Source organism: Equus quagga, chromosome 18 (genome assembly GCF_021613505.1).
Source record: "Equus quagga isolate Etosha38 chromosome 18, UCLA_HA_Equagga_1.0, whole genome shotgun sequence".
Lineage (NCBI taxonomy): Eukaryota > Metazoa > Chordata > Mammalia > Perissodactyla > Equidae > Equus > Equus quagga.
This window is the reverse complement of record NC_060284.1, coordinates 1,556,383-1,583,865: the sequence shown is the minus strand read 5'-3', so window position 1 is coordinate 1,583,865 and position 27,483 is coordinate 1,556,383. Positions and strand designations below refer to the sequence as shown.

Here is a 27,483-nt window from a genome sequence, read left to right as displayed (position 1 = left end):
ACTCTGGAATAATATCATTTAATAAATGCTTACAATACACAAGACATACGTGCACACACACACGCCTTGAATACATAATTTAAGTCTCACACAGACCAGTGGAGGGTGCATTATTACTCATTATACAGACGGAGAAACTGAGGCGAAGTGAGCTCAAGGAATTTGACCAATATCATGTGTCTAGAGCCAGTATTTATAGCCAAATTTATTTGAGTCCAAAAGCCTGTCCTGTTAATAATTAGAAAACATTCCTAAGGGTATTTACCTGCGGTAGGAAAAAAAAAAACATGGGATAAATAACCCATTTTTAATCTTATGGAATTTTAAATCCAATTAATAGGGCCTCGCAAAATAGAAGCTCCAGACCAAGAAATATTCTAGTAAAAGTATAATAGATACATGTTATGCCTATCGATTTATTCACTTATTCAACAGTCATTGTGCACGTGATGAGGATACAGAAATTTTCATCACCACCATCCCCACAGCTAGCATGTACCAAGCAGTAAGTAAGTTTCAGACACCAGATTCTCTGAAAGTCTCTTTGTAGGAATTACTTCAGTCAGTCAGAGATGGTCCCTGCCCTCAAGCATCTGGTACTCTAATAAGTGACAGTCTTGGGACCAAATCATCGCACTGCCACCTGATGGATGTGGGCACAAAGCAAGAAGGGATATCTCTTCCTGGAGCCGTGGGTTGGTTTGGAGGAGCAGGCACGGGGGACCGAGCAGCAGGTGCGCACCAGGACTGGGAAAAGCATGTGAAAAGACCTGCAGGATGAAGCCGCCCAGTCCCTTCTAGGAACCACAGGTGATGCAGTACGGCCCTCTCGGGAGGAAGGAGACTAACCGAGGAGAGAGGCAACCAGGCCCTGTCCAGAGACCCATGCACTGTAGAATATCTTCCCTTTCCAAAAACCCTGGGCACCAGCCCCCATAAAGGGCGGTCCTCACTTCCCAAGCACGGCGCCAGTTTGCAGACTGGAGAACTGGAGTGGGAGGGGCACCGAGGACAGGGACGGAACAGGAAGAGGACCGGAACGACGCCCAGGAAAACACGACTTCACCAGAAGGGGGAAACATTTCTGAATAAATTAGTGTATTAATTTTTTTCTCAAAACAACAAAATAATATACATCAAGCTCCGATATCTTAATACTTTGGGGCAAGGAGCAGGTTTTAAGGACTCAGTTTAATTGGTGCAGTGCTAAAATGAGGCCTCCAGCAACTTCGATTTAATCTACTTCTCGTGAAGTCCAATGTTCCCAAAAGAACATGTGCATTGAAAAGGCTTAAGCGTGAGATGTTTATTTTCTCTCAAACTAATTAAAGCGAAATACCTTCTAAAGGCAAAGTAATAGTAACATATAGCTCACATCTTTCTAAATTTGATATATTAGGAAAATAGTGAGATATTCTTTTGAATCCTAAATGCTGACAATTTTGAAAACTACTGACTTGAAGGAGGTGAGCAGAGAAGCGTGCTTACGTGCTGCTCCGATTTTTAGAGCTTCTGTAGACCTCGCCGCAGTTGCTCCAGGCGGTTCTTTATGAGATGAGGCAGTGCCTGTGGGTAAATCCCTGTCACCTTCAGGGTGTGGGAAGGAACAGCGACCGGAAGGACCCTCAGCCTCCCAACAGCCCGGAACCACTGCAGGGGAGCATGTCCTCCCGGGCGGCCGAGCTACGACAGCTGACTCTGGCAGTGAGATCGTCAGTCACATAAGTAAACAGGACTCGGTGACCAGTGGCCCGGAATTCCTCCTTCCAAGACATCAGTACCTCAGCAAAGACTCCCCAGACGATGCCCAGCTTAATGTGTGCCTCTTGCATGCAAATGCTCTAATTCCCTGTTACCAGAAGTTTCTCTTGCCTTCAAAATATTCTCCGTGCTGCTTCTACAGACAAAGCCACAAACCCAAGCAGTCATCAAAGGGATCAACGCCCCCACCTCCCCTCCTTCCAACCCCAGTTTCTTTCCTTTCTAAACACTAAACTCGCCAGTGTGTCAGTCCTGCAGAGGCAAGATTATGTCCTGTGCCTTTAACTGCATCTAAAGTACACCCCCATGGCGTCGGGCATGTCCCCCTGCTCCACACGACAGGCAGGCGCCCGTGAACTCTGTAAGAGGACACGAGACTCACAAACTCCGCAACTTGCACACGGCTTCCAGGGAAATCAGCGCAGAGTCAGAATCCAAACTTGGTCTCCCAGTCCCAAAGCGTCTTCCGTAGGCATGGGGCCTCAGGAATGGGGACACGTATGTCCAACTTGATGCCATGGGATGCCTGCTACTTTGCTTAATATTCATCCTAATTACCCCCACCCCATCCCCAACCACCTCCCACCCTCTCCAGAAGATCCCCCAGCATCCAATTCTCATTCCAAACTCTGCACAGTGGTCAAGCCAGGGAAAAATCCAATTCAAGTGTCAGCTTTAAAACTATGCCTCCCCAGAGGATAGCCCCAATTTCTCAGTCACTTCCTTGTGTGTACATGTATGACATACATGTGAAGAATTTCTTTCAATGAGAAAAAGTGCACCTGTGAGGTTGGCTAAGGTCTGATAATATCCAGGGTTTGCCAGCTTTGCGGGGAATAGTCTCTCTTATATACTGTTAGTGGGGCGGAAAACTTGTGTAACACTAAAGAAAGATAATTTGATATAATTTATGCCACCAATTTATTCAAACAATTACACAAAGACATATATACCAGTTTGTTACAGTATTATTTGTTCTGACATGGAAAATGTGGTTTACGAGAAGATTCTGTTTGTGTATATTATAAAATCCGTCTGCACAGATGTGTGAGACCAACAGGAGGGATGGTGGGTGGACAGGGGTTACTTCTGGAAGAGCAACATTACAGAGCTAAAAGGGAGATTATTACTTTCACCTGTACAATTAGAATTTTTTATGATTACATGTTCCTTTAAAAACATGTAAAAAAGGTATAATGTATAAGTTAAAAAAGAGAAAAACAGCAATAAGAAGCAACACTTTTATAACTCACTATGTCAAGGAATCAATAAGAATTAAAATCTATTTTCTAACCTAACACTTTTGAGTCATAGCCAGAAACATAAATAAGGATAGATAATAAAATTTAGAGACTCAAAATAATTTTAAATTGTGATATTTAAATATTGTGCAAAATTTTGGGCCTTTAGCTGAGAAAGCATCCTATCTGCCTGCACATTTTTGCAGCCAAATCCCCTACGTCTAGGTAAACCCCACTCCCTTGGCATTTAGAAGAGATGGATGGAGACAGAGACCCAAACTGAAGAGCAGGAAGTACTACAGAGTGCGCAAAGAACTCTCCTTTGCCTTTTTTTTTTGGTGAGGAAGATTGTCACTGAGCTAACATCTGTGCCAATCTTCCTCTATTTTGTATGTGGGATGCCGCCACAGCATGGCCTGATAAGGGGTGCGTAAGTCCATGCCTGCGATCTGAACCCGTGAACCCCGGGCCACAGAAGTGGAATGCGTGAACTTAATTAACCACTACGTCACTGAGCCAGCCCCCCAAATTGCTCATTTTATCACTGAGCATACCATCTTATTTCACGCAACTGTTGTGTAATCTGCACTGAACAGCAAATGCTTCTACAGTGAGGTTACAGAGGTTCCTGGTACTTTTGTTAACATTCTCCTATGACAAGAGCAAAAATTCACATCTAGAAGCCTTAGAGTTATAGCACATATCCACCAGGGAACTTTCACAAAGCGCTGGGCTCCGCCTTCAGGGCCCCACCTCGCGGGCAGGGGAGAAGCTGTCCTACGATTCTGACACGCAGCTTTCTTGAGAGCAACTTACAGGGCTGAGGAGATTTATTTGGCAAAATTTCTGAGAAAGGATTTATAGCTTTCATGTTCCCCAGAAAAGAGATCAGAAATGCTGAAGTTTGAGAAGCAAAAAATTTATATCCTGGAATCAAAAGACATGAAGTTTGAAAGGTTCTTAAAGATATTATTGACTTTTCTTCCATTTTACAGTTAAGAGATGATCAGAGAGATGAAGGGACTTATCCAAGAAAAACAGTTAATTAAAAACATATCTAGTATTAGAAGCCATCTCTCTTACACAAAATAGTACATTTTCAACAAATAAAAACTAAAATACTTATTTTTCCATTCTGTCATCCTTACTTTTGAATTTCAAGTCAATTACCTGGAGTTAATAAACATTTCAAAAAACCTATAGGAAGAAGAGATGAGAGATCTAAATGAGAGTTTTTATTTAGGATAATAAAAAAATGACATGAACTTGTGCTGAAACAGATGAGCTGGGTCCTAAAGACACCTGTGGAAGTACACCGAATAGAACACACGGGCAAAGAGGGAACCAGGGAAACGCACGTTTACACTGAGGTCAAGCGTTCAGTATGGCAGGACCACGGGGAGAAGGGGAGAAGGGGAGAAGGGGAGAAGCAGTGGCAGAAGCTGGAAAGGGAGTTAAGGACATCTGTTGAAGGACTTTCAATATTATGATAAGGGGTCTGACTACCCCATAAGTCAGTGTCTTTTTGTGTTGTATTTAAATTTCATTTAAAAACATATACGGATAACCTAGGGCTGGCCCTGGGGGTAAGTGGTTAGGTTCGCGCGCTCTGCTGCAGGCGGCCCAGTGTTTCGTTGGTTCGAATCCTGGGTGTGGACATGGCACTGCTCATCAGACCACGCTGAGGTGGCGTGCCACATGCCACAACTAGAAGGACCCACAACCAAGAATATACAACTGTGTACTGGGGAGCTTTGGGGAGAAAAAGGAAAAAAAATAAAATCTTAAAAAAAAAAAGTATACGGATAACCTAAATAGTGCAGAAAAAGCATTTGACAAAATACAATGCCACATTTGATTAAAAAAAAAACCACTTATCAAATTAAAAATGTAAGGGAACTTCCTCATTTTGATCAAGGGTACCGATGAAAACCTACAGCTAAGATCTTATTTAATCATCTAACACTAAAGGCCTTTCCTCTGAGATTGGGGACAAAAAAAAAAAACAAAACAGAAAAAGGGCAGGAGGGGAGCAAAAAGGAAGAAAGGACAAAAGGTCATAAAGATTAAAAAGGAAGAAATAAAACTCCCTATACACAGATGAAATGATTGTTTACCTCTAGAAAATGCTAAAGAATCAACAGAAAACAACTAGAACTAATAAGCTAATTTAGCATGACTATAGGATACAAGGTCAATATACAAATATATAAAAATCAACTGTATTTCTGTATACCAGCAATAAAGGAGAATTTTTTAAAATTTCACTTATAAGAGCACGGAAAAATATAAAATACAGAGGAATACACTTCACTGAAAATGCAAAAGTCCTACAGTGGAAATTACGAAACAATGCAGACGAACAATTAAACGGAGGGATACCACATTCATAATTTGGAAGACTCAATATTGTTACGATGTTTAGCCCTCTTAAATTAAACTATAGATTGAATACAACCTCAATCAAAACATCAGCAGGCTTTCTCCAAAAATATAAATTTAAAAGTTGGTTCCAAGATTCACACGGAAATTCAAAGGACCTATAACAGCCAAAACAATTTTGAAAAATAAGAACCAAATGAGGACTTGGCACAATCTGAGTTCAAGACTTGCTACAACAATGTGGTAATCAAGGCACAAAGGAAAAACAGAAGAACAGAAGAGAACTGAGAGTCTGAAAACAGACACAGTTATGTGGTCATTTGATTTTTTACAAAGGTGCAAAGGAATTCAACGGGAAAGAAGAGTCTTTTTCAACAAATGGTGCTGGAACAACTGGATATTCACAAAGAAAAAATAAACCTCAACCTCTGTCTCACACATGCAAAAATTAATACAAGATGGATCCTAGAACTAAACAGAAAAGCTAAAACTATGAAGTTTTTAGAATGAAAAATAGAATATTGTTGCAACCTGGAGGTAGGCCAAGATTCTTAGCTAGGACAATAACTATGAAAGAAAAAATGAATAAATAAGATCTCATCAAAACTAAGAACTTCTGTGGGCTGGCCTGGTGGCGTAGTAGTTAAGTTCCTGCTCTCTGCTTTGGTGGCCTGAGGTTTGTGGGTTTGGATCCCAGGGACAGACCTATACACCGCTCATCAGTGGCTGTGCTATGGCAGTGTCCCACATACAAAATTGAGGAAGACTGGCACGGATGTTAGGTCAGGGCCAATCTTCCTCACCAAAACAAAAACAAAAAACTAAGAACTTCTGTATGTAAAAAGATACCATCAAGAAAACGAACAAGCCACAGATTGAGGGAAAAGCTCCATAAATCATAAATCTGATAAAGAACTAGTATCCAGAACACATAAAGAACTCCTATATTCAATTCAATTATAAAAAGACAAACAACCTAATCAAAAATGAGGAAAGACTTGAATAGACACTCTATAAAAGAATCTATCAGAATGGTAGCTAAGATGCTGAACATGATGAGTCGTCAGGAAAATGCAAATTAAAGCCACAATGAGGAACTACTACAGACCCAGCAGAGCAGGTAAGGATGTGGGACAACCAGAACACACGCACACTGCTGCGGGAATGTTTAATGGCCCAACCACTTGGGGGAAAGCGTTGGTCGATTCTTTTTAAATTAAACACACAACTTCCCTGTGCCCCAGTAATTTATCATGAATATTTACCTGAGAGAAAGGAAAATATTTGTCTTCAAAAAGACCTGTCACATGAATGTTCATAGCAACTTTATTTACTATTGTCAAAATTCCGGAAAAAATCCACAGGCAAAGTGACAAACAGATTGTGGTACAGTTATATAGTGGAATACTATTCAGGAACAAATTACTCATACATGCAACAACTAAGACACACAGTGAACTACTCAGACATGCTGAGTCAAAGAAGCTGGACACAAAAGGGTACATACTGCACGAGCTCATTTATAGGAAGTTCTAGAGCAGGAAAAACTAATCAAAGGTTAAAAAACCCAAAAACCAATGGAGCGGCTGCCTCCCAGGATGGGGGTGGGAGGTTCCACCGGGAAAGCACGTGAGAAGGGCTTCTGGGAAGGTGGAAATGATGGATGTCTGGGTCATACAGGTGTATACAGTTGTCAAAATTGCACAGATAAAATCTGTGCACTTCATTTTCTGTAAATGTCACCACACCCAGAACTAGAGAAATAGTAACAGCTGAGGGGTGTGCACAGGGAGGTACAGGGCTGCACAAACGGCAGGGTGCTGGTAACCATGGGACCACGTGACGGCTACACAGAAGCATTTCAGTGTACTGTTCTGTTTACTTTGTAGACGTTAAAAAATAACCATAATAAAAGTTTTTGCAAAAGGAAGAAAAAACATGTAAGGGTCTCCATCCCCAGATAAAGTTTTCCTGATAGAACGCTTTTTGATTTTTAATACACACTCATACTTCATAAGGTCTACATATCCTCTCAATATTTTCCAGTAAATGTTTATACAGGAAAAATTTATATCCACATTCCTAACACAAAGTAAAACATTCTAAACAAAACGTTGTGCGGGAAGTCCCAAGCTGCCTTCCAAGAACGAATCACAGGGAGACATCCTGAGCCACAGACTCAGCATCAGCAAGGACGTGCGGTGGACGCTGGGGGAGCATCAAAAACCACGTCACGGACGCGAGCTACTGTGTGTCAGCACTCACATCATTTGCTGATTCTGATGTGATATTAGACACTTTACATCTTAACATGATTATGTGTAACCTATAATAATTATTTTTATTGTATTTTAGCTATATTTTAGGAAATTAGTGGGGCGGGGGGGAGGTTCGACACGTAACAATTTTTCCTGACTTAAAATAATGAGAAATAAGCTCATGGTTACTGTTTTGGGTAGAACATCTGATTTTCAGATTGGATTATTGATTTTAGGCCTACTTCTTAAAAACTGTAATGAAAACACACAAACACAACCACATTTTTGATGAGTTTAAACAGCTGTTTGCTATTGTTAGTCAAATTTGGAATACGAATTGCATTAACAGTTTTCTTTCAGGCTTTGTGCCTTATGATTGCATAGTGACTGTGAGAAATTTCTCTTGTGCAAATAAAGCAAAATACAAAAATAAATTATATCTTGAGGCTGATATAAGAAAATCCTTCTCTGTAATCTAAAAGCATATCTTCCCAGACTGCATTCCAGTTGGGTCACGGTGACCCACGAGGAAGTGGGGAGGAGCCTGGAGACAGGAGGGCACGAAGCGGGGGAACCAGCCCAACGCGGCTCATGAGACCTGAGGAAAACTGCAGGAGAGCCTCCAGCAGCTCTGCTGAAAACCAGTCATCCCTTCCAAACGGCAAGTCTCTTCCCCAGCACACATTCTCTATCCCTATTTTTGTATTTTTTCACAGCAATCTAAGTTTCTCCAATCGTCTTCATTTTTTACTTTCTGCTTTCATGGTACTTTCTCTCCGACATTTAAGATAACGTGGCTCACTGTAGACATCCCACATAAAGCTTCTGTAGGGCAATAATGAAATGAAACGACTTCATTCCTCTAAGAGATCAGGAAGAACATAGATTTTTAGCCTAAGTATTTCAGTGGCATAAGGACAATGAAGTATGACTAAATAATTCAAAACTCTTCCCCCAACAAGCTAGAGACAGAAACAAAAATTGCAGAAATAGAACCCAAAGCTCCCTGCAGGGAACACAGAGAAGAATGAGATCATCCAGTATGAGCTGGGCGCACACAGTATTTCCCGCAACCTGAAAATAAAACTTTTCTGTAATGGTGCTAAGGGGGAAGCTTTTAAATTATGAAGTTTAGAAGCTCTCAAATTGGGCAAGAATAAACAGACTCAAAACAGATTATTTTTCTTCTTTGGTTCTTGAGAGATGGGTATTTTTTCACTGATTAGCATTCTTCTCTTAATGAATTCAAAGTGGAATTAAATTTTAAGAGAAAAAGAGTAACACAGAATGGTATTGTGAGAAACTAACTCAGATATTTTAAATTAGTACTGGATTGACTGCATTAATCTGGATCTACCAAAACTACAAAATGATGAGAGATTCGCTTTCTCCCTTCTAGAATCTTTAATCCAGAACTGAACTTCAGAACACAGCCTTTGGGGTCAGAAAGACCAGTATTGCATGTTGTTTCTGCCCTTTTATGCCTCGGTTTCCTTATCAGTAAAATGGGGATTAAAACAGCATGACTTTCACAGGGTTGTTGTGAAAGCTGACAGAGAGGACGCACGTGAAGAAGTCAGCACGGCCTCACACATAGTGAGTACTCAGTGTCGGCTCCACTCCCAGTGCAGCTCCTCCTCCCACAACGTTCTCTAACGTGCACGTCTCTTTGTAGCTCAAGCTGGATACAACACGATGGATTATGTAGGGAAGATGATTCAGCAAGACTCAGAGAGCTACTGGTGGCAATGCTGCGATGACCAGAGGACCACACTGAAGAAAGCGAGATGCTGCACACGCAGCAGAGCTCCCACCACTGTCCCCGCGTGCGGCTGACCACTCAGCCGGCACCACCGTCTTCCGTTGACTCAGAGTGGTGAATTAGGCTATAGGTTATTTCAAGAGTCACAAAATGGGGTGCCTTTAGCTTTGCACACGGAAAGGTCATGTTCAGGACCTGCCCACTGTATTTATTTTTGTCAGGTGTGGTCAACCAATTTTTTAACAACCTTAAGATATAATAGACACACAATAAATCACATATTGAAAATGTAAAGTTTGATACGTTTTGACACTCATGAAACCATTGCCACAATAAAACTTTGCTCAGTTCATTTTCACATTTTAAGCTATTATAAACCTGTCTCTTAATAAAACTGTAGGAAAAATAATTTTATTGCAATTTTGAAATCCTTCACTCTTCCTTCTCTTCCTCAAAGCAGTGTTTCTACAATGGGACGTTTTATTCCACGAGGTCTCCCAGGGTGTAATTACTGCACTCAGAAGTACACTTTATAAAATCTCGTCCGTGTGGTGAGGACCTAACACTGCCAATCTAAGATGACAGACGCTCCTGACGGCAAATCAGAAAGAACCTCACCTGTGGACGCACAAAAGCTGGTGGTTTATGACTACTGCACTGTGCTTCCAAATCACACCTAAGTCTTCCAAAAGATCTCAAAAATAATTCACTGGCAACAAACAGAGTGTGACGGATCAGCCGTTAGGGCTGGTGCAGTGAGAAGGGCCCTTAGGTAGGACTCTTGTCATGAAGCAGCTACGTGCACCCGGGGCAGCCACTTAATTTCTATCGTTTCAGGTTTTTCCTCTCATAAATACTAGATAGTAAGATCTGAGCTTATCTGTAGTTCTATGTCTTAACTCCTGGCAAATACAGGAAGTATGTATGTATTTATTTTTGGTGAGGAAGATTGGCCCTGAGCTAACATCTGTTGCCAGTCTTCCTCTTTTTCTGAGGAAGATGGGCCCTGTGCTAACATCTGTGCCCATCTCCCTCTATTTTGTATGTGAGATGCTACCACAGCATGGCTTGAGGAGCGGTGGATAGGTCCACACCTGGGATCTGAACCCACAAACCCTGGGCTGCTGAAGCGGAGTGTGCAAATGTAACCACTAGACCACCAGGCTGGCCCCAAATGCCTTTTATTTTTAATGGTTCTGAAACAAACACATTATATGCATGCAAAAACAACAAGATTTAATCTGGGTTATCCTGCAGGTAAATGTTACACAGGGAACAGACTTCGTCAGTCTGGAAGGGTGTGGGAGCCAGACAAGACACAGCTCTTCGTGCCAGCCCAATCAGTTGCGCACTTCTTGTGCCACCCACGCTGTTCCTTCCGGCTGCTTCTGCAACCTGACACATCACTCCAGCTCCCCACACAGCTCCATCCGCTCTCTCTTCCCACACTCGCACCGTAGGGAAGAGTATAAATAAACCCTATATTCATTTGACAGCACCATGCCCAGGCCTGTGTATTTTCTGGCACTAATTGCTTAGGGAAAGCCAACACTCTAGTGCAAGTCTCATTCCAGTCTACATGGTAATTATATGCTAATGCCGTTGGAAATTAATTCGGAACCCCCACACTAGCACCACAGTAAAGGGTAAGGAAGCTGAGATCTAATCACGTTTTCTTCTGGGGGCTTAATGCAAGATTTCCTTTATACAGGAACTGGGCCATCGGTCGAGAGAACTTGCTGACTGCTCCCCCACGCTGACAATGCAGTCCCACGGCTACAAAACTGCGGTGAATGTCGTGCCAAAAACCGGACACGGCGCTACAAAGAAGCAGAATTTCTGACTTGAAAGAGGCCACGACGTACATTCGACCACTCTCTTTTCTACCTCCCATAAGTTAGCCTCATCTTATGGTCTAAAACTCAGATCAACTCTTAATAAATGGAGGCTGTGAGCAAAGTAACAACATAACAGCAACAACAAAGCAACAATGAGAAATAACAAGAGCAAATGGTAGAGCTGCAAAAATAATCAAGACATGATAGCTTTACCTCAACTGAGGAAAGAAAGCACAAAGTTAAACGGACTGTGGGTGGGTGAGCAAAGGCAAGATGTGCTCTCGCCCAGAAGCCTAGTGAGTGCCACACTGAGGCCCGAGGTAAGAGCCGCCCACATATCGCGGCGTCCTTCTCCAGTGGAGCCCCTGCAACACCCGAGAACAGCTGTGGGAACGCTGGCGTTAGCTCTCCTGGCACTCATGGTCAAATCAATTTCCTGTTCTCAGTTTAAAAGCACACTGGATGTGATAGCATGCTCTATACAAATTCCTCATATATCAGCTATGAAAACTAACCTCAATTCCTCAGCTATAAAAAGTAACCAGGGAAATGTTTCCCACACAATTTTTCCCCCTGTCATCCTTGACCTAGAGCCAAAGTCACGTGAGAAGATGGGTTATAACTGCTTAGAAATCCAGTATGTGCATTTCCCATCCTCTCGGCTTTTCAAGACGCCGCACGGAGCTGCTGAGGAAGAAGAAGATGGCTGCCCTCTGGGAGAAGCCTTCAGAGACAAGTGTATTAATGCAGGCAAACTAAGGAGAATGAAATACACAAATCCACATGAAAATATTATTTTATAGATAACATCAGCTGAAATGCATTACGGCGTCACTCTGTGCCAGACACCGTGCAGAACTTGACAAATCCTCTCTCATGAATTCTCACAGCAACACCCTCTGAGGCCGAGGCGACATCACTAGAGTGCACGGTCTACGAGGGCAGGCGGTGCGGCTCTCGCCCTCCCAGGTAAAGCCAGCACTCTGCTCACAGACTGCCTCCTACACGACAGGTGCACATACCACACGCGCGAATGAATAAATAATTTCCGTTGATAAAGGAAGTAACTGAGGGTTAGAGAAGATAAACAGCTAGGCAAAGATATGTGACACAGGCATCTGTGTCCCAACATATTTTTATCTGTTATCTTTTTTTTAAACAGGAGAATCAGTGGGGAGTACATGGGGATTAACTCATTGCCAGGTTTGATCTTCTTGCTCTTCCCCTCTCTGAATGGAGATCAAGTTGCTGAATAGCAACAAAGGGCCAATCTCAGAGGCAAGGGCAGGAACTGGAGGGGTCCCATATGGAGAGAGGTTAATGCTCCTTCTCACCCAGGAGAGCTCTTCCGCCTCCAGCCTGGCCAACAGACACCTAACATCTCTGTCTGTGAGGGAGGAATGTGACTTAACCAACAGTCAACTCTGTGCGACGCACTACGTTACGCCCCTTCTGAAATGGAGCCAATAACTGAAAGAACTGGGAAAGGTCAGAGCAGGTCTTACAAGTCCAGAGCTCGAGCCGTGTACACAGTGTCGGCTTCTGCACACGGCCTGCACAACACTCATTACCCCGCAGCCTCAGCTCGTCTGTTACCCGCACCCAATAAAACTTCAGACGGAGAAACAAGGCACCAATGCTCCCTCAGGTCTGGATCCCATAGGCCATTCCACCTCAAGTCTTAACGAGGTCGAGAGCACAAACGTGGAGTCTTCGAGCTGTCAATCAGAGCCTTGGGAACATTCCTTCACACCTCGCAAGGCAGGAAACTTGTGTGCGCACAACACAGTGGGGTGACCTGACACACGCGATTCCCTACAGATCGGGCATCGTAAATCAGGATTCTCAGGGGTCTGCACAAACGAGGCTTGGCAGAAGCACACGGGGGACACAGTGCTTAGAGCACCGATCTATGAGTCTGGCAAGCCTGGGTTCTTACTAAAACTTGGTACCTTAGTTCTGTGATATTAGGCAAGCTACGCGGTTTTCTTATCCATAAAATGGGGATAATGATGCTACTCACTATATAGGGCTCTTACGAACACTGAATTCAAACGTGCGTGCGCATGGCGTGGTGCTGGCTACTGCCAGTAAACCACATTTATGTTCATCATTGTCACCACCACCATCACTTAAGTCTCATCTGAGGAAATAAACTTGCAGTGATGAATTACATTGGTTAATACATACTGTCCCCTGCAATTTTTATTTATTTAATGACTGTTAGTCAGTACTACTACCCAACGTGAGTCCCTTTCCTGACGCTCCTTTACAAAAGAACAAGACAAGAAAGGTAACTCCAGAAGTGACTCTTCGTGGAAACAGGTTTTAAACAGGGAGAAACTGCCAGGGCTTGGAAAACAGGTGGACACTAAGGGTCTGACAGCTGTGTCTGACTAGCTTGGGCTGTAGATACTATCAGGCAAGTCGAATTACAGATGACTGTGGATTCTACTCTGAGTAGACTGAAGAGGGAACTGTAAAATGCAAAATCAGCAAGCTCTCACTTTGAGCAGTCAGATGCTTGGTGCCTGGTGACCCAGCTCCCTAAACGTGCGATGCTGGGGCATCGCATTCACGAGGGCTCAGAGCACACTGGTCAACACAGAGCCAAGAAGTCACAATGCCTGACACTGAATCCTAGCACCATCGTTTACTCTGGGAGCTCGCCAGTGAGACAGGTTGCTGTGTTTGCTATCGAGTACATATCAGCTGTTATTATTATTTTTTATCTTGTAGCGCAACAATCTCTTCATGTCTGTTTTCTTCCTCTAGACTGTGAGCTTTCTGAATGAAGGGACCGGACGTATTCATCTCTTCTTCTGCATTCAGTTCTCAATGACACTCAAAAAATGTTAGCTGAATGAATGAGTGATTGAACAAGCAAATGAGTATCAAACTAAGATAAACTCAGAACAGAAACCCTGACTTTCAGTTTAGGAAAATAAGAATAACCTTTGCAGATTATTGATGAAATCATCTAGAGAGTAACCAGCAGAGGACCAGTCACCTCCTCAGCTTCTCTTATCTCTGCCCTGTTCCTAAGTAAGGAACCTATGCGGCCTTAACCCCATCACCTGCTTCACAGATACTAACCAATCCTTGACAACCAGCTCACCAAGTTTTGTTGGCTTTAATACCTTCCCCAAAAACTACATGACAACAACAAAAACAAATCCATACTTACGGTCAGTTCAAAACCCAAAGAGAATTTTGATAAACACTAGCAATATTAGATTAATACACAAATTAGTTTTGAACATTTTGGAATTTATATTAAAAACAAGCCCTATTCTTTTAAAATGTTTCCATGAGACTTTACTTAAGGGCTCCTAAATTATTTTGTGAGACTGGTTTTCACTCAAGCAGCAAATAGCATCTGCAAGCAGCAAAATGATGTACATTTTTGCTTTGGAAAACGATTTTCAATAGTTTAAGAAAACATAATTAGTAACCTCCTTCCCCTCATTTTCCTTACATTATCCACTTACATTATCCCTTTCACTTCACCCAAAGAGAAACGAAGAACACATGCCCCTCACCTCTAACAGTTCATCTCCAATTCGCATGCGTCCGTCCGTGGCAGCGGGTCCTTCCGGGTTAATTCCCACCACAAATATGCTCATGCGCGACCTGTCTTTATTCCCAGCAAGGCTGAGTCCAAGTCCATTCTTATCCTTTTCCAGTTCAATAATGTGCAATTCTCCAGGCAGGTCTGCATATCTTTGTCTAATTTTTTCTATTTAAAAAAAAAAGGTAAAAAAATTTTAAATAGAGCTGCAGAATCTATGTTACAGAGACATCAACACTTCCCCATCCTCACTGCGATTCCTGTACAATGAAAGGTCCCTTTTTGAGAATGAAGTGCTTGAGGTCTTCTAGCCTTATGCACAGTTTACAGATGGAAATGATTTTATTCCCATCTAAGAAGGTCGGCTCACCCATAACATCTTCTCTAATTCTCCAGGGTCAGACCGGCCCAGACCGTCCACCCACCAAGTTCTTAACTAAGACAGTCAACACAATGTGGTGGAAATCCCGGCCTCCCCACCCCCTCTGCAAAAAAAAAGAGGGGGTGGGGCAAAGAGTATTTACTGAGCATGAGACAAGTGTTCGGTCCTGGAGATACCATGCTGCACAAAACAGACACGGTTCCTCTTCTCATGGACTTGCAGTCCAGTAGGAAAGAAAATCAACAATTAACTTCTGAACAATTACATTTCTTTAAAGTATACAAAGGGTACAAAACAATATTGTGTGTTATGCGACTAAAAACAAGAGGAATTGAGGATGTTGGTTTGGCTGTCAGATCTGAATTCAATACTCAAATCTACCACTTAGTCAACATCCAATAATTAATGCACTATTTTATGTCTACGCAATTCTACTGCTTTATCTGTAAAATGGGATAATACCCACTACATGGATGTTGGGAAAATGAAATAAAACACACAGTAAAGGACTCAGTGGCTCATGGCTGATAAGTCTTCTGTGACTCTTTTATTCCGCCTCGTGTCTCACCTTGCCACCTCCACTCTAAGGTCTAAATGACCTACTTTAGGAGCTGGCTGACTGCGCTTCACTTATCTTGGTTCTGTGCAACAAACCACACTGGCAGGCCCAGGAGGAAAATGATACTGCTGTGAGCACGTCTTGCCCCCCACGGCACCAGCTCAGGCCCTGGGTGCTGCCGGGGCTCCGAGGCTTGCCATCACCGCTGGGGTAACGCAGTCGCCTCAGCAGCAGCGTAACACGTCAGTATGCTGTGGCCGTCCTGGAACTCTCTCTGCCAGTCGAACGCTTGACTTAGGCTGACTGCCCTCAGAGGGAACCTTGCAAATTGAAAGCTTAGCTCAAATAATTAATCTTTAGGGGGTGGGGGAGGAAGACAGCCTAGTGCATTGTAAGAGACACCTAAGAGACACCGCCTTACAAGAGTACACAAATTTAAACTTGTAAAAACTACTTTACGCATAAATTTACATTAAATGAATTAACCATAAATGGCTGCTTATTTTAGAAAGAGAATAACCTTGTCTGCTTTACAAGGATTTTGAAGAGAATCTTAAAGAATTTTCACTGATAAAGCTTACTATTAACAATAAAGGACACATTTAGCAAAATACAGCAAAATAAAGAACTTAGAATGTAACAAAACTGTCCTCTATATCGGAAAAAAATTAAGCCACATTAACAATGAAGTAAATAAACTCAATGTATTTTTGTTGTTCAACAGCAAGAACAAGATGCTAAGCAGGTGCTTTAATGAACAGAGACCTACAGGACATGCCTTTCCCTCGAGATGCTTCACAGCAAACAGGGCCGGCAAACATTATCACAAAAAATATCAAACAACTACAACTATTTAAACAGAAGTTCTGACTACTGCAAGTGCTGGTCACGCCATAAATACTCCTCTATTAGTGAACTAGCTCAGTGAATGACACTAAATGAATTGTGCTAGCAACTGGTATTAGGGTTCCAAGAACTGACATGGCTCGAAGAATGTGCGCAGCTTTGAACAAGGCACAGGACTTGGTCATGTGAGAAGAATCCCGCAGGTGGAATGGAAGTGGACAAGCAGATGTGCAGGTGGAGGTGGAGGAGAATGTGAGGACCCATTTGGCTGAACTGAAAGTTCTCTGGGTTAGCGGGTGGGTGATAAGAACTAAGTCTAAGGTTAAAAGGTTAATTCATAGATTATTTACAGAAATAATATCCCAATTCAGGGACTCTGCAGAGGTGCCTGGAAGGCCCAGGGATGGGGCCTCGAGAGGACACTGGGTTTAAGACCTCTTCTGCCAGATCCAACCAGAGCAATCATGCTTTCACCTGCTTTGTTTATTGGATTATAGGGTAAGACAGTTAAGAAATGATACAACAGCTAAGAAAAAAAATAAAACCAAAATTGTAATGCATCCCTTTCAGAAAACAATAAAGCAGAAAAAGATTTTTCAAAAGAGATACCAAAGGGGCCGGCCCCGTGGCCTAGCAGTTAAGTTTGGCACACTCCACTTCAGCGGCCCGGGTTCAGCTCCTGGGCGTGGACCTACACCCCTTGTCAGCAGTCATGCTGTGGTGGCAACCCACATACAAAACAGGGGACGATTGGTGCAGATGTTAGCTCAGGGCGAATCTTCCTCAGGAAAAAAAAAAAAGATACTGAAGACTTTAACAACACAATGAGCTCAAGGTATCAGAGATAAGAAAACTCCATATCTGACAGACAAAAGTACACATTTTGGGGAAGCATACACAGAACAGTTAAAGAAACAGACTGTGATTTGGGCCATAAAAGAAACTTCAGTTACTCTCAAAGAGTCAATGCCGTAAGGCTGTGTCTTTGAACATAGCACAATAAGACTATGATAAACTATGAATTAACAACAAAATAACTTTAAAATTCCCTTGTGTTTAGAAATGAATTAATGTTAGTTAAAAGCCCTTTTAGTTAGCTAAAACGGAAATAATACAGGAAATTAAGAAATATAGTATTGACAATTGAATAAAAATTATAATTCTAGATGTCAAACTTGAGACACAGCTAAAGAAGAACTTAGAAGGCTATATATAATTTTGAATAATTTTTTGGAAAATAAGTTAAAAAAATTAAGTTAAGCATTACAACCAAGAAGTTAGAAAAAGAGCTACCTCGTTATTGTAAAGAAACAAGAAGAGAGAAAATAGTAAAGATAAGGGCATCTGTTAATGAAAATAGAACCATTGCCCCCAGTCAAAACTAAACCACACACAGAACAAAAATGCTACAATAAAGATTAATGAAATTAAAACCTGGTTCTTTGAAAACATTAATAAGACAAACACTGCAAAAACCGATCAAGGAAAAAAATAGATGATACAAATCAATTCCAGAACTAGAAAGGGGAAATAACTACACACAGATTTTTAAAAATAAGATTATTATGGATAGTATATCAACGTGAACTAAATGCCGGCACATTTTAAAATCTACATGACACAGATAAATGCCTCAAAATTTAAAATGCCACATTTAGTGCAAGAATAAATGTAAAACCGCAACAGAACAGTAATTATTAAAGAAACTGAAATGACAGCCAAGGATATTCTTTCAAAAAAAAAAAAAAAGCCAACACAGTCCTAGGTATCTTTTTCTTTTTTTGGTGAGGAAGATTGGCCCTGAGCCAACATCTGTGCCAATCTTCCTCTATTTTGTATGTGGGATGCTGCCACAGCATGGCCCAATGAGTGGTGTATAGGTCTGCACTCAGGATCGGAACCTGCGAACCCCAGACCGCTGAAGCAGAGTGCATGAATTTAACCACTATGCCACCAGGCCAGTCCCCAGTCCTAAATATCTTTACATTTGAATTCTATCAGATTTCTAATTTTCATGAATTTTTATCCTATGTAAGTTGTTCCAGAACACGGAAATGTAGGAAAAAAAAAAAAGCTATCCACCTAATTTTTTGAAGCTAGTAGAATTCTGATTCTGATTTTAAAAACAGAGACAAATCAAGAAAAAAAAATTATAGTCTTTTTAATCTTGATTATAGATGCAAAAACCTTTTTTAAAAAAAGATAATTGAATCAAGTTTGTTAAAAATATTTAATTTGACCTCTATGATATAGCCAATATTTGACTATTTTCTGACCTAAGAAATAGCAATTTCATAGGATTCAATCTAAGAACACATTATGAAGAAGACTGTATCCCAGGAATGCAAGGATAGTTAAACATCAGAAATTTTTTCAATGAAAATCATCCCATTAATAAACTAAAGCAGAAAAGCTGAAAGATGTTAATAGATGGAAAAAGCATTTGAGAAGGTATAACATTTATTAAGATTCTTTTTAATTACCCCTAAACGGCTGACAAACTAGAAGATTCTTTCTGAACTCGAATTTATAAATAGAAAATACAACAGGAAAAGATATTTGCAGCATCTAAAACAAATAGGGAATTAACATTCAGAGAACTTCTACAAATCAAGCAGAAAAAGATAGCAACCCCAATAGAAATCTGGTCAAAAGATGTAAAACTCAAAAGGCTCACAGACGTGAAGAAATGCTCAAAGTCATCAATAATTATGGAAATGCAGATTAAAATGAGATCCCAGTTTAAACTATTAGACTGGCAACCATCTGAGACCTGGACCATTAAGCCTTAGCAGAGACAGGAGGACCCTGGAAACTCACGCTCTGGAGTCGGGAGGGCTGGACGGTGGGGCCACCTGAGAGAGCAGCCTGGCACGACTTCATCAAGATAAGCATACACACGCTCTACACATCAGCAAGTCCACCCTTGGGGATGTACATCCCAGTGAACTCTTACACAGTCTCGAGGGGACAATGGGCAGACGTTAATCACAACGCTACTGAGACAGCAGGGAGCTGGTGGTAACCTGGGTGCCTGTCACTGGGAGAGAAGATGGATGAAAGGTGTTGGATGGACATTGCAGTGCGCTATCAGCAGACAGAAGCAATTAATTGGAAGCAGTAACACAAAGAGATTTTTATTACAGTGCTGAATGAAAAGGAGGAAAAACAGCATGGGGTCAGTATCATTTATGTGATACCATTTATGAAAATTAAGATTACTGTGCAAAAAACCACAATCATATTTTGGAAGTGCGTATACAAAGACACAAATGTTGAACACATTAGAATTATAGTGGGGAGAAAGGAATAGAAATAAAAGGGAGCAAAGAAAATTGGACAGGGCGCCAGCAGACCAGTGATGGCAATGTGCCATGAGGAAGGGTTATATTTAATGCCCCTGAGGTCTGAAAAAAAATGATGCTGAGAAAGGCTTTGGTGTTGTATTAATACAGAAAGACTTCCAGGTTCAAAACTCCTCTACCTGTTCAACCTTCAGAGAAAAAAACAGCCGTCATAGTCACTAACTACATATTCAACCACTCAGGCATGCAGATGATCAATGACATGAGGGATCCTCCTCTGGTAAAATACGGCTCCATCACGATCGTGCTGCGAATGCTGCATCTCTCATCAGCACGTCCTCGTGGCAGAGCGGCCATACTGAGGGCTGAGGGCTGGCAGTCAGTTCAAATCCCAGCTGAGGCACTTGACACCACTGGATCCTTGGACCAATCCCTGAACCTCTATGAACTGCAGAGTTCTTATTTGTAAAATGGGGCTTACCTTAAAAATGGATGTTACCTAAAAATTCCTGGGACACAGGGGTCCAAATATGTTAGGAGGAAAAACCCATGATTTTGTTTCCAGGATTTAGTTGTGTTGAGGTTTCACATTAGTCTTCAGTTGGTGATGAAGCTGCTCTTTTCTTCTTTAACTTTGTCTGTCTTGAGGAAAATTGAGACTTGAGGAAGGAAGCAATGGCTCCCCCACGATGGCATGACAGAAGCAGGTATGCAGTCCTCCAGCGGGAACCACTGCAGGAAGGGGCTGGCTCCACTCTCCCCCAAAATCTCTTCCCTGAGTTACTCATATGGAGGAGTCCCCAGGACAACTTTGCAAGTGCAGAGAAATCACATCACCGGATCAGTGTTTGTCCCCATGTCATGTAGGCCAGTGAGATGGCTTTAAAATTGTGTGCTAGGGGCTGGCCCTGTGGCCTAGTGGTTAAGTTCGGCACACTCTGCTTGGGCGGGCCAGATTTGGTTCCCGGGCCTGGACCTACACCACTCATTGGTAGCCACGCTGTGGCAGTGACCCACATACAAAATAGAGGAAGACTGGCACAGATGTTAGCTCAGGGTGAATCTTCCTCAGCAAAAACAAACAAACAAAAAAAACAAAACAAAACTCTGTGCTAGTCAAATGCAGAATTAAAACCCTTTCTATAGCTTCAGGTGGAGAAGATGAAGAAGTTCTCAGGATGGATGGTGGTCACAGTTGCACAAGAATGTGAACGTACTTAATTCCACTGAACTTTACACTTAAAAATGGTTAAAACGGTAACTTTCTTATGTATATTTTACCACGCCCCCCCCCCCCCCGCCCCCGCCACACACAAAACCTATCTATAGGCTTAAAAGACTCTTCAAAAAATTGGTTCCCTTATCAGGATCCCATCAAGGACTAAGGTATAGCTTTATTATCCTGAATTTTTAAAACCAGCAGCTCTATTTTTCTGTCCAATGTTTTGTTCTGACATGACTATAATCCCATTTGTTCAATTAACAAATATTGATTGAATCCAAATTCTTTTCAGGCTTGTGATACAAATGGAACTCTATGGAATTTGTTTTCAAGGATCTTAAAATCTATCATGAGAGACAAGCACACATATATAACTACTTATAATTCAGAGAGACAAGAGCTATGAGAAAAACACCAGCAGTTGAAGTCACCCATCTGTTTCACAGAGTTGTCAGGAAAACCAACTGAAGTCTGCAAATGACACTGAATATCACAGATAATCTAGCCAGCTCTCAATCTGTCGGTCAGATACACCTTCCACTGCATCAGGCCCAAACCTCATTTTAGTCGACATTTCCAATAATCCTGCATCCAACTTCTTCCCACTTCGTTTGCCTAAACACTAACAAATGACTAATGCAGCTTTCCTTGACTGCTTTTAATTATCATTACTTTTATAGGAGAAGGAGGTAAGCTCAACAGAATAAAGCTCAGCGAAAAAGCAAATCCCATAACAATAAGGGGCTGCGCATACCCGGATGGTGATCAAGCCTTCTTCATAATTTATTGGGGACCTGCTAAAGTGGCAGAAACTATGCTGAATCTTTCAATAAAATTTCTCCCTTCATGCTGAAAACTACTCTATCAGGTCAGAATTACCACGTCTGCATTCTAGATGTGGGAAATAAGATCTGAGATGTTAAATAACTTGCCCAAGGTCACCCAGTTAGTGACTCATACAATAAGGATGCAAACCGAGTTTTGTCTGTCTGTCTTCACAGTATATCTGAAAGTATCTTTTTACACTACTTATTTATTTCTACTTCCCCATCCTGGAATATAAACTCCACGGGGCTCCTGTCCATCCAGATCACTGCCGTCTTCTCACCTGAGACAGTGCTTGGCATATGTCAGGCTGTTAATATATGCAACAGATGCCTGTCAAAAGCATAAATGGACAGATCCTAAGGTCTTCTTCAATTGCTATGCTGTACTGTGCTGCCAACGCCCCAAACAATATGATAGAAAAGTGATTTGAGACCTAAAAGCATTAGACATACACAGTTTTTTCCAAAGACAATGCATTCTTTCAGTTAAAGGAAGTAGAAGAAAATGGTTTCTTCTTTAGATTTATATTCAAAAGTAATAAAATCCATTAGGACCACTACAAAAAAAATTACTATGTGTATGTTATCTTTTAAAATCCATTCTATTAAACTGAAGAAACTTGAAAAGCAAAAAGGTTTCTAGTTTATCATTTTTTTCAGTGCATCATAAAAGAGAAAGAGTAATAAGGCAGTAAAAGTGCCAGACGCGGTAATACATCTGCTCTTTAATCTCCAGTTAAACTTAATAGATCTTCAGGCTCGTGAATTCTGGTTATCCTACAATTTTTATTCAGACTCACAGTGGAATGGGCTTAAAACACACAGGTCCAGCTCTTCAGGGACATTAAACGTTACGTTTCCACCATATCAGGGGTCAGGGACTTCTAATTCAGGCAAAACAAACCAAGACTCCCATACAGCCACCTCCTCTCACAGCAACTTCCGCACCCTGACTCCATTCTACAAAGAAAGAAATGAGGCTGAGGAAATGGAGATCCTGAATAAGGCGATGAAGCTAATTTATAGCTAGAAACTAAAGTCTTCTTTCTCTATCAAACCATGTTAAATTTCTCTAACATTTTAAAGGAAAAAAATACTTCAAATTTGTCCCTCAGTTAAAGAAGCTACCTTTATAGTCCTCATTTTACCATAATACCTCCTCACATGAAAGAAACACTTCACAGTCCACCAGGTCATTCAATCCTCCCCACACCTTTGTCAACACCTCCGTTTGCAGGTGAGCGGACTGACAGCGTGAGCTGGCCAGCGTCCGGGCCAGGTCTCCTGAATCCAAGCGCTGGGTGCTCCATCACTCTACAGCTCTCTCTGAGACTGCTAGAATTTTCCTTTTTTTTTTTTTTTTTTAAAGATTTTATTTTTCCTTTTTCTCCCCAAGGTCCCACAGTACAGAGTTGTGTATTTTTAGTTGTGGGTCCCTCTAACTGTGACATGTGGGATGCCGCCTCAGCATGGCTTGATGAGCGGTGCCATGTCTGCACCCAGAATTCGAACCGGCAAAACCCTGGGCGACCGAAGCGGAGTGCACGAACTTACCCACTTGGCCACGGGGCCGGCTCCCTAGAATTTTCAATAAGAGGTTCCCCTAAGGGAGCTCAAACAACGGTTTCAGGTCTCATCTCCCTAGAGGACCCACCAGGCTGGCTCCCTAAAAGTCACCCTTACAGCCTATAAAACAGAATCACGACCGGGCTCTGCCAGCTGAGATCTGAGCCAATGAGTCCGGGGTCAAGTTTAGGAACGGGGTAAAGTTCCCTTTGCAACAAGGTCCTTAGATGAGTCCCACGGGCAGCTAGGTTTGTAAACAGCTAACAGACTAATATCCAAGCAATGCAAAAACTTTCCCTACAGGCATCATGAGAGCCAACCCTAAAGTTCACAGATTCCAAAATATAAGGCAGCTTTGAATGCCCTTCACAAGACTAATCTGATATGGAGACTCTGGCTCCACAGTCATGCCTCTGGATTAAATCAGAAACATGTTCTGTCTATGCAGTAGATGACTTCAGAATCTCAATCTCAGCCTTTCTCCTTCTATCTCCCACCCTCCTGCCCTCTCAAATCTCAGCGGGTCCTTGTAATTTCCATTAACAATTACTTCTAAACAGTAGGTATAATAAAAGGTGAACTAGAATTTCGAAAGCGTAGAAGGAAAACAAAGTGTGTGGGGGGAAAGCAGAACTGAACCTGCCTCTTTGAAAGATCAGGACTCGGCCTGCCAGTCCATCTCTTGACTCAGGATTTAGCAGAGAACCAGGTCAGTCCTCCGGCACATGCCGAGTCAGCACACACCCCGCTCCAGCTCTGCCACAGGGGGCCCTGCTGCCTGGCGTCTGCTCTGAGGCCTCCCGGGGGCGTTTCCATGGCACCAGTGGGTGGGGAAGGGGGTGAGTGGGAAGAAAATGTTTTAAGAAAACTGTTCTCTTAAAACATTTCAATTTCACTAAAAATACATTAAAGAGGTAAAGAGTATTATTTTATTTGAAGCCAATGAGGTTCTCACCTAAAATTAAGGAAAAAATTCAAAGATCTCGTACTTTATTTCCTGTACACACACACACACCCCCCCATAAATTATATAAGTACTAGCTTTTAGCAACAAAATGTTAAAACTGTCATAATGATCCGGGATCTTATTATACCTGTTACTGGTATTTCCTGGAAATATTTGTAATGAACAGCCAATCTTTATACAAATTTTCCATTGATTTTTGCAATGTATAGTCAAGTGGCAGTAGTTCCTATCTCAAATAACTTAGATGCCCCTTCCGTTTCTAAATAAAAACCAGAGATTAGGATATAAGTAGCCTGCCTCTTTTGGCACCAGGCTTTCCTCAAGTGCCTGTGTGAACATCAGGACAGAACAACTGGGGAGAGCCAACAGTCTTTTGACTCAGCTAAAGAGTCATGCTTGTTTTAAACAGGGATTTTCTAGCCTCACGACAATGTTATCTGAAGAAAGGAACCCCAAGTTGCTCATAATTCTGTGTCAAAGCATCAATGCCTCTTCCTCGTCCAAGAAAGTCAATAAGATCCCCCAGGAGGGTCTCAGGGTGTAATATCATCACAGGATATTAGGAGTTGCTAAGTAACAGAGCCTTTCTCCCAAGAAAGAAACTTATTTAATTCAAGTCAGTGCCCAGTATTTTAAAAGAAAATGTTCAACACACTGGAATAATGACCCAATACATCTTCAGGAGCATTTAGTTACTGCGTCTGTTTCCAAGTGACAAAGAATAATATAATACAGAGAAGTATTTAAATACATTTTCCCATACATTAAATACAATAATGGTACTTTAAAATAATCACGTTATAATAAGCATCTCAATCTAATTTTCTTATGTAGTAACCAACTTTAATTCTCTGAGAGTCAGTCAGTACACGCAAATTTGAGAAGTAAAAATATATGAAAGACAACTGTAACTAATCAGAAGAAACAGCCTCTGAGCTCCAGGAAGGAGCAAATCTCAGGCGAAAGTTCAGACCACAGAGAAAATAACGAAAACGCAAGCATAAAAAAGCTACATTTGATATCACAGCAAATAAACAAACTTTCTTCTTAAAGGTAGTAGATATTTTTGCCAGTATATAAACTTCGTAATATCTTACGGATTTATGCATACAAATTAATTACTGGAACACAAAAACATGAGTAAGTATAATAATAGCAGCTGGATATTGTTCTAAGCGCTTTACTATAGTTTAAACCATTTGATCCATAAGAAAATTCTCTGAGTAGGTATTATTGTCCCCAATTTCACAGATGGCACAGAGAGGATGGGTAACTTGCTCAGTAACACAGTGAGTGAATGGGAAAGCTGGGATTTAAATCCAGAATTTGGCTCTGGAGTCCACGATCTTAGGTGAAAATCAAGGCTGGAGTTAAACAAAAAAGTATTAAACTTAGAAGTGAGAAGAAAACACAGAAGTTAAACCACTTCCTTTCTTTCACTCACAAAAATTCAGCCCATATTAGATATAAGAATGGAAAAGAGAATCAACCACAAATTTAAAGTGACAAAATTCAGGCTATCAAGTAGAACCAGAATCATTAAGATAATTTCCCTAACAGACCACAGAGTGAGGGGGAAAAAAAGCCTCAACTAATGGTGAAAATCTAAAATTTTTCCATTAGACGAATCAAAATTCAAACCAATCAATATGCAATGAGCAACTTTTAAACACAAGGCATTGTATTAATATTAATTGAACTTTCACTGTTAGACGCTATGCTGATCCCTTTGCATATTTGGTATTATGAAATATAATCCTCAGGATGTCCATTTACAGCAGTCTGGATAAACAAATTGTAGCATATTCACGCAACGGAACTTTATTCAACAATGAAAACAAACTAATGCTGTAGGCAACAGCATGTTTGACTATTAGAAACATACTGTTGAGTGAAAGACATCAAGACAGAAAAGTGTATACACCACATGATTCCATTTTTATCAAATTCAAAAATAGGCAAAGTTAACCTATGGTTTCAGAAGTCAGGGCAGTGCTGACCTTTGGGGAGAGGGAAGAAACAGTGAATCAGAGGGGGCACAAAGAGACTTCTTGGTGGTAGCAATACTCTATTTCATGACCTGGGTGGCAGGTGGAAATCTATCAAACTATAGTTCAGTGTTCTGTTTGTATCTATTTCGATACATTTTTTTAAAGACACTTAACAAAATAAAGTATTAATGTGAGGACCTTGTTTGAATTCTGATTTGAACAAACCGACTGTAAAAATACATTTTGAGACAACAAAGATTTTGATTATGGATTATATGTTAGATAAAACTAAAGAATTACGGTGTTAGGTACATTAACAATACGAGAGTTGTATTTTTAGAGATGCTTATGTGCAGATGAAATAACATGATGTCTGGGAATGGTTTTAAAATATTTCAGTCAAGAAAAATAAGGGATAGGTGACACAAATACAGCAAAGCCTTGGTAATTACTGAGTCCTGAGAGAATAACATATGGAAATTCGCTGACTGTTCTCTTCATGTTTGCAAATTTTCACAACTAAAACAAAAACAAAACTCTCCTAAGAACCCTATAAGACCCAGTCATCCCATTTTACAGATGAGGAAACAGAGGCTCATGGAGGTTGTGGAACTTGCCAAAGTCAGCTTAGTGACTGGCGGACCTGGGGTTCGGATTCGGGTCTGTGTCACTCCAAATCCGTATGCTCACTCACCATATAAGGCAGCTGAAGAAGTGTGCTGTGCTCAGATCTGCTAGAGCGGCAGGAGGGAAGTCAAAAACCTGCCTCAGTTCTTTTGGGATTTATGATGTAGGGCAAGACATGGAATCCACACAGGCAACCCCGAGCCCAGCCTCCGGATGTTTAATTTAGCGGCAGTACACACAGGATGGCTTGAAGAGGGGAGACAGAGGGCACGGACACGAAGACTATAAAACGAGAACGGTGGACAGTACAGCAGAGGCAAAGCTGGCATGTGGTGGTAGGAGACAATTTGACGGACAAAGTCAACAACGCTTGTGGGC

General features: G+C 41.4%; 1 protein-coding gene across 3 annotated transcripts in view; it reads right to left on the bottom strand.

Annotated features, from left to right (window-relative positions):
* The window catches only part of PATJ (PATJ crumbs cell polarity complex component), a 305,804-nt gene that overhangs the window by 123,944 nt on the left and 154,377 nt on the right, over positions 1-27,483 (bottom strand). For all 3 annotated transcript variants that reach the window (XM_046645368.1, XM_046645370.1, XM_046645369.1), the window contains exon 28: positions 14,785-14,981. In XM_046645368.1, the coding sequence (XP_046501324.1) occupies positions 14,785-14,981 (197 nt within the window). The remainder of the gene's footprint in view (positions 1-14,784; positions 14,982-27,483) is intronic.